The following is an 8,859-nucleotide window of genomic DNA, read 5'->3' on the forward strand; positions in this document are numbered from 1 at the left end:
AAATCCGTTTTTGTTGTTGTCTCTCCTGAAAATGTGAAAAACATGACTTACCATAGTTTACTTGGCAGCCCTCGAATAACAGAGTAAGTAAGAAGCTGAAACTTAGCTGATCATTCACTACATTTGGGTCAGGGTGAATTAAAATGAGATAAGTGGAAGAAACAATCCAAGAAATTTATTACAGTACTTCCTATAATAATAATAGAAATCTGTTATTTCTGTTCTTACCTTTCGAACGCCAGCCATGAAATCAAATGAAGTTCCATCAGCGGTATAGTCATTCAGATCATAGGCAAGTCCATATTTGAAAGGTCTTGCCTGTGATGATTTCGCCATTTTAGAAGCTAGTTTAAGTAGATCAATCTTATTCGAAGGGGAACGGTGATTAAGTCGTGACTTAGAATCTGAGAAGATATGAGACAAATGTCGAAAAAGATTTCATAAGAGAACTTGAGAAGGAGATTTCCTCCCATCTGTGATAAGACTGGTGTTGATATAAAAATAAATGTGTATTGCTGTTGATTTTTTAAAAATGCACAAATATATCATTCAAATATATCTATATAACTTCTAAGGTCTGCAATAAATTGGTGCATGCAGTTTGAAAGATGCATCTGATGTGCTATGTTGTATTATTGTCAGATTTGTTTTTTTCTTCACATTGAAATTTTATTAAAATAATGTACACACAATTAACACTCGATCATGTATATATAATCTGTGCTTTTACAATTCCTGTACAGCCACAGAAAAACTTCACATGGGAACAATAAAGTATCATGTTATCTTATCTTACTTTAACAACAGATACTCTTCAGTTTTCTAAAGCCTTGCAAATTAATATAAAAAAAAGAAGAACCTGCACCCTCACACATCCATATATTTATTAAGCAGAATGAAAGAAAAAAAGTCAAACAAATCTCTGCTGATTCTGAGTGGAACAAACAGAAAAAAGAATAAACTGAAAAGATACAGGGCAGAATCTGTAGGACATTTCTCAAATGTTGGCATTCTTAGTAAGTTCATTCAGAGCTTTACAAACAGGAACCCAAAAAAATATTGAAGGATTTTTCTACCTGCATAGGGGATATAAATGTGTCGAATCCCAGAATGGAAGGACAGAAAGGCATCATACTTTGTTGATTCTGTAACTTTTCTAAATATTGCTGTCTCTGGTTCTGAAATATATAGTAATAAATGTAAAATACAATGATTCGATGACAATGTCAAAATAATCTTTTTTACTTATAACTTTATCAAAATATTGCACTTCTTTTTGCCAGTAAAAACATTAATAAAAAGAAACACAGAGACTCTGTATGCAAAGAGTATGATGAGATTCTGTCATAAGACGTGCATAGTCTGAGAGGGAAACGAATTGAAATGGGATAAAATATTTCAGCATCAATCTCTCAGCTATTCAATAATTTCCATAATAAGTTATTTTAGTTTACATTATATCAACACTGATCACCATATTCCTTGTGCATAAGCAGAACAAATTTTTTACAGCTTGTGCATGATAAAACCACAGAGTGCTAAAAAAACAAGACAAAAAAAATAAATAAAAAATTCCTGCTTGTAAATTATCTCACCACACCATTTAGTGAGCTGCAGTTGACTACAAGACTGAGCCAACTTCGAATTGCCTTGATCTCAAAAACATAAAATGTTTCTTGGAAAAATAATATCCAATACACAAGATTTTTTACCATTGACTAGATAGCAAAAGTATTCCATGAATATAATATATCTTCCACCTTATCCACTGCTCTATAAAGACTCAAGCGAGTCTTTAAAAACCCCCACCAAACTCCTAACAAAACCAAACAAACACATAATATGTTGGGTATTAAAAAAACAACAAATAAACAACTCACCAGAAAAAACATGAGTTCCTCTGTACTCTCCATCAGAGGGGTCATTTGAACTGCCTTTGCCTCCATAATTCCAATCAAAATTTCTGTTAATGTCCACCCCTAAACTTGTTCCCCTCCAGCAATAATTGTTGGACTTTTCTACATAATCTCTTCCATCAGGGTTTGCTAAGCAAATTATGTGGATATCAAAGTTATCCAAAACCCATTTAGAAAACTTTTGGCCTGGATTGTCCCTCACACTTCCAGGTAAACCGCCAGTTAGATTTTTCAAGAAATAAAACATGCTTTCAACGGGGAAAAATTCTCTGGCATGCTCCCCAAAGACCAAAAGAATTTTTGTCTTGCTTGTGCTCTGGGATGCATCCTGAGATGAATTTGAGATTTTGGCAAATATCTGTGACATTCCTTTCCTGGACTTAAAACTATGACTTAAAGTGATGTAATCTTTGTGAAGTTTTTCCAATAGAGAGAGATCTGAATTTATTTGAGAAATGTTGTGGTATATTGTGTAATTTGGTGTGTACTTCTCTAACTGAGCTTTCACATCATATCCTAAACTACAAACAAATAAAGAAAGAACTGATAGTGCCACAAATATACATGTAGATTTTTCCATTTTTCATTTTACAAAGCCACAGCAGGCACAGCAGACTTAGAGAATAATTGCCATGTTTCGGATTACATTTGTCTTCAGCTTTTCATAGTTTTGCAGAACTTGCTCCTTCCAGATGGGCATGGCCAACTCTGGACCATTTAGTTGACTCAGCACCAAGCTCTGAGGGGAAGATCCAACACACTTACTTTGAAATGATTTTGCTATACAACTATAATTCAGAAAGGGTAAGCCATTATTTTAAATTTATGTATCACGAAATATCACATTCACTGTAATATCATCATATATCATATCTTGTGCTATGAATCTAGAACCTGTCATGTTCTTTTGCAGCTCTCATCACTACAGTAGAACAGGGTTCACCTTTTCAGGCCAATTAAGAGGTTCTTTCATCCCTTGGATTTCTATCTTAACGGGTATTAAAACTCTTGTTTTAGAAACTTTAATCTCCTAATTTGATGGTAAGAAATTTGCCTGTAAACATTTAACTCACACGCACATTCACACACACACAGAGTGACCATGACTATGATTGAATGCTAACGATTTTTGATTAACTGTAAGGTTTCATTGTAACAACAAGAAATAAATGAGTAATATTGACTAGAATTAGAGTAGTGTCCACTTGGAAAGGGGGGGTGGGGTGGTGGTTGGGCAAATCAAAAGTAAAATAAAGTTGGCAAACCATAAGGGGTCAATTCTGACTGTAATACACACAAAAAATAAACTGATTCATTATTCTTCAGAGCCATCTCAGGGTTCACATTCCAGTCTTTCCAGAATTTCGATTTTTTCCCCCTCGTGAAAATCTCACAAGCCTCCTGGATCACTTCCTTTTCACCAAATGAAAATGCCTGCTCATGCATGCTTTCATGCCAAATGATCAGTTTGTTTTTTTACAGTATTTGTGGTCAGTGAACTACTGAGTGCTGTATTTCTGATACAGACAAAAGGTGACTGCCGTGTATCATATGTGTGAGTGTGTTGTCAAATCATTGACTCTGCTTGGGGATAGAGAAGGGGTAAAAAGAGGTTTGCCAGACAAAATTTTAAAGAGTAACGCTCACGCACCACCAAAACTGAAAGGGTTTAAAGCGTAATATACGCACATCTGTGCCTAATGGGCAGCCCTGGTAGAACATGGCTACACTGGGACTTTTGGTTCCAGAAGAAAAATCCCGCAGTAGGCAAGTTTCCGCTATAGGAATGTGAAGGAAAATTACTGAAAAAATTCTGAAATCCACATGATTACCTCCCTTCCATATCAGATGATATCAATAAAATTTGCGCTTTTGATAGATTAGTCTTCCTTTTCTCGTCAATTTCGTTGATTATCTCAGCCTTTAATTTGAGTAAGAAGCATTTCCTTCTGTCTTTGTTGGAAGCCATCTTTTCCTCGGTCTTGTTGCTTGTGCTGTCTATAAAAAAAATATTGTACCGGAAGGCCTACTGTAGAACTGGTAAAGTGGATGTGTGCATAATATGCCTGAGCATCACACGGCTGTTCAGTTCTACTATCCTTGCGGAGCACTAAAACCCGTCCGCTTACCTCCCGGGGTCATAAATCCCACCTGACAGTCGGGCCGCGCATCACTTCCAGGGCAATAGCGCTGTTAACCGATTTCGGTTAGAAAGTCTGTAATTTTCACTTGATTTAGACCCCTGTAAATGTCCCGTCTTATCTATCACTATGGGTGTGTGAGGTATCAAATGAAAGCTCAGATTCTCCGAAATAACCCGCATCCTTTAGTTTGGTTCTAGTTCTAATCCTGTACACACACTGCCTCTGTACCACAGAATTCTACACTTAAGTGTAGAATTCTGTGCTCTGTACTTAACCCTACCTTGTGGTGCAAGTATTATTCGGAATCCTCCAAAATCAGGATTTTTTTTCTCCCATTCCTGAACTACAGATTGTAACCAGTTTTTTATCTGCTGTATTAAGAGCCAGTAAGGAGGTTATTTGTGAAAAAAATTGTTTTGATTGGTTGAAAAACTTTAGCAGGACGGCCAGTTTTGTTGCTTCACCCCGTAATATTTTCCCGGCCGCCACGCTGCCCGTACGGCATTCATCGGAGGTCCCGCTTTCACTTTCTGGGATTCTGTGTCGACAAGTGTTATAAGAGTCTGCTACCAGAGTGAAAATGGAACACACGCGGGAACTACACCTTGAGTGTTAAAAAAAATTGTGTAGAACGTGTGGGGCCAAAAGTCAAACTAGAGCAAATTATATTTTTGTGTAAATTTTAAGAATGACATATTTGTTCTCTATCATTATCATGTGAACGTGGACTGGGATAGTGCAGACACACATCCTGTACACTGTGCAACAAATGTGTAGGCCTACAGCGCATATATACACCTTGAAAATTTGAGAAGCAACGCTAGCTGCTGCACAAAAACGTACATGTATTGAAGAAAGTTCACACATCTGGACACCTTTCGATCCAAATAAAACAGTACCGGTAGATGCTTGTCCTGTGTGTTCCCTTTGCACACTTCAAAATAAAGGTTGTATTAGAAAAGTACATCATACACCGTCTTGCTCAAAAGACCCACCAGAGCCTCCATCTGTTGAAACTCCGACCCACGTAATTGCAGCAGACGAACAATCACATGAAAGTACTCAACAGACATCCATAGTAGATCAATCATCCCTAGAAATATCACGAGTGAACTCACCACACAGAGATCTAACCCTAGAGACACCAGCAGCGACTTCAACACCCAAACGTACATAGAAAGAGTTCAAAGACAGTTTGAAGACACATCACTAGAGCATGCACTTCAGAGACCTATTACACAACCATTGTCTCATTAAGAAGAAACACTCGCTACACAAATGACATGCAGAAAACGTTACTCCTCGGCAGAGAAAAGGAAGGTACAATTGATATAGATTTGGCCTAGATCTAGGTTTAATGAGCGAGGAGAGTGGCGAATTTGTTCACTTCAGCCGCAAAACTGGAGAAGACGACAATGGGAATTAAGGGAAAAGGAAAGCAGTTAAAAGCTCTTACTGAAGGGAAAGAAGAGGAAGACAGCCTTTGGACTCAAAGACACTTTTGCATTTATTGTTAAGAGTATTCATATTTGTGTTTGTGAAAGTGAAAGCAGCTCTAGCTGTGAGAAGACAATGAGGAAACTCCTGTTTCATGAATTGGATAGCAGTGAACCTTCTACAAGTTAACCATTTCTGCTTGAACTGTGAGGAGACAACGAAAAATCTCTCGTTTCATAAGCTGGACAGTAGTAAATCTTCTACAATTTCCACGTTTCTGAAACAATCGAACCAAAAGTAAGTGTTTCTGAAAGCTCATCATGTCACTGTTGTATACCATTGATTGTTTTATAGATCTGGGGTTCACATTTTAAAATATCGTAATTTTAAAAAGTAGACCTATGTAAAAATTTCCCTCAAAGGTGCCCTCAATAGCGCCATGTTTTAAAGGGTGCCGAGCTATGAATGTCAATAAAAAGTTATTTGCTGTACAGTTCAAGACTGCCTCTATCAGTTTATAGTATTTTGACTTTGATTTGTCTGTGGGCAAAGCCCCGATGACGATATCAAACTGAATAAAAATTGTAAAGTCACAACAGTTCACTCGTTGAGTAAAGGTCAAAGTGACCTCCCTGACCCCCCAGGTGAGGCATGGCTGACCGGGTCAATTCCACAGGTAACTTAGTGCTCCGCTCGGGAACAGCTGAGATCAACGATCGCAAATCAATGAATCAGGAATCACACACACATGCTCTCCTCTTTTTTTATTTTCGGCCTATGGCACATCGTTTTTGGAGTGGCTCACGTAACGCGTCTCTCCGAAACCATCTCTCTCTGCCGCCTGCCCCACCTCACTCATCACTAAACTGGCCAATCACAGCGCTGCATCGCTGACTGCATTGGAGCCCGCCTACAGCCCCCCCCCCCCAGCTAGAGCTTGCTCGATCTCTCCCGCTGTATCTAAGTTCAGGACTTTCCTTGCCCCGCTAAACCCAAGCATAAGTAATTGAGTTTACATAGATCAAAAAGGGGGATTCCAGAAATAAGGTCCTGCTGTAGGGATGGTCCTGCTGCAGCAGATGCCGCTATAGATCTAGTCATACGTTCTACTGAATTAAACTGGAACATAGTTTATACATAGGCTAGAGTTTGAAATGATTCAGTATAGTTAGATCTAGTGAAGCGTGAAGTGAAGGCAAGAATTCAATCCGACAGAAACCGCTATGCCACACCCTTAGACTTAGATCTAGTGATAATAATAACGAAGTGACTATTCGGACTCGAGTCCGAATAACATTTTTTCATATTCGGACTCCGAATAAGAATTTTTTTATTCGGACTCGAGTCCAAATATGAAAAAATGTTATTCGGACTCGAGTCCGAATAACATTTTTTCATATTCGGACTCCGAATAAGAATTTTTTTATTCGGACTCGAGTCCAAATATGAAAAAATGTTATTCGGACTCGAGTCCGAATAACGACGGCCTAATAATAATGATAATGTGTTGTTTCGGCACCCATTGCTTTCAAATTCAATGTAGATATCTAATGTTACTGAAGGCTGAAGGGAAATGGAAATTCGCACAAAATACATACGAAACTCTATGTTGAGATAGGGACATAAGATACGCATCAGTGCTGTGAAATGATTCAGTGCAGTCACTGAGGTGTGAACTGATGGCGAGAATTTGAATTGATAAAAACGGGGCGATTGTGCAGATTTCCGCGATAAATTCCTATACTAGTTTTAATCGGCCTATAAGCCCTAGAACTTACCATTAAACAGATTAATTCAATCCAAAAATGAAATCCAATAATAGAATAGTTAGATTGCCAAAAATGTTAAACAGAGTAATAAAATGAAATGCAATACAGATTGCCAAAAATGTTTTCCTTAAATAGTTGCTTCCACATATATTCTTGTAAATATGAATAAAAGAGTTTGTCAGATGTCCCGTGTAGTATCGGAATTAAACGCGGAAATCTACACAATCGCCAATAATAAAAAGGGCTTCACCACTGACTGTCGTCACACACACACAGCCAACGCCCAAGAAACCAGACATCTGTCTACTACAGAAGGACGTGTCACACTTCAAAGAGTTTCACTTTGTGTCTTAAAAAGTCAGAAAAAAAAAGATTACGAAATGACAAAACTCGAAATCGACGATACACACTTCAATAGAACTTTTCTCACCTGAGCATGTGAAATATGTGGTTCCTATGCACAGAACTGGACTGTTGTCACTTATCAACATGCCCCGGAAGTTTATCAAGAACACTTTTAATTTTGGAGTAGCCTCCCCTGCGGTCGTACTTGTTTATCTTAGAAGATAATTATTTTTTTAATTAATTACGTTATGTAGCCCATCACGAAATAAATCTCATCATTTACTGTCTCTCTCGTGGACCAGACTCATTACTCCTGTCTATGCGTCTTTGATAAATCTCTGGAGAACACCACAATAGACCTACGTTTTTTTTTCCACATTATGCGCGGCTCTTTTCTTTTCTTTCAGCATCAATTTCATTCACAAAGTATTATATTATATAGGCCTATTATTTTGTTAGCACACAGTTGTGTCATGAGTGTATCAGCATAGCTGAAAGACATTGTTGTTTCTTCAGAACAATATTATTGCATAATGCTTTTATGTTCCCCCTTTCCATTTGTCGATAAAAAACAAAAACAATGTTCGATTACCTCGAAAGATGTTTAATGGACAAAGATCAAGCAGATCGTGATTTAAAACTTTGACGTAGCATCTAAAGTGTCTGTAGAATGTAGGGCCTACATTGTGATGATTTATTTTTGTTTTAAGCTTAAGCTTATTGTATATTGTTTCATGCTCCCAACTTATGTGAGTTCGAAAAATGTGCCCAACTATGTTAGGGAGTCTACTTTCCTATTTTCACATACCATGGCCAAGGCCTCTGAAAGGTTGGTGGCTACCGTGTCCTATTGTGTGATTTAGCCAAGACTTCTTTCTTGTAAAAAAAAATTAAGGATCTTAACCCCCCCCCCCCAAAAAAAAAATTTAAAAAATCTATCTTCTTAATCTCTGATCCTCCTCTCTTGCATAATTATGTCAATATATAGTATCTAAAGTCTTCGCCATTTAAGTCCTATTATTGTGACTTATTTGTGTTGCAAATGCCATACGCCATGAAACTCGAGATCTTACCAATGATAGTACATAACTAGTTATTCACTATCTTTCATCTTACTGAAACTTAAAAGATCTCAGATGCACGGCCTAGAAAAGCTGGTCAAACAAAAGTTTGATTCGACTTTTGCTTGATTGATAGACGTAGACTAGATCTAAGTGCGCAACGCTTCAAGACCACCCGATAGGAACA

At 37.7% G+C, this 8,859-nt stretch overlaps 1 protein-coding gene across 1 annotated transcript in view; it reads right to left on the reverse strand.

The window, feature by feature from the left end:
- Window positions 1-8,340, reverse strand: part of LOC101863039 (carboxypeptidase O) — a 20,304-nt gene extending 11,964 nt beyond the window's left edge. Inside the window, exons 1-4 of the mRNA XM_005102901.3 lie at window positions 7,697-8,340; window positions 1,881-2,655; window positions 1,077-1,178; window positions 229-404 (exon numbers count right to left, since the gene is read on the reverse strand). Coding sequence (XP_005102958.1) covers window positions 229-404; window positions 1,077-1,178; window positions 1,881-2,496 — 894 coding nt within the window. The 5' untranslated portion in view covers window positions 2,497-2,655; window positions 7,697-8,340. The remainder of the gene's footprint in view (window positions 1-228; window positions 405-1,076; window positions 1,179-1,880; window positions 2,656-7,696) is intronic.
- Between the last annotated feature and the right edge of the window lie 519 nt (window positions 8,341-8,859).

Source organism: Aplysia californica, unplaced genomic scaffold (genome assembly GCF_000002075.1).
Source record: "Aplysia californica isolate F4 #8 unplaced genomic scaffold, AplCal3.0 scaffold00348, whole genome shotgun sequence".
Taxonomy (NCBI): Eukaryota; Metazoa; Mollusca; class Gastropoda; order Aplysiida; family Aplysiidae; genus Aplysia; species Aplysia californica.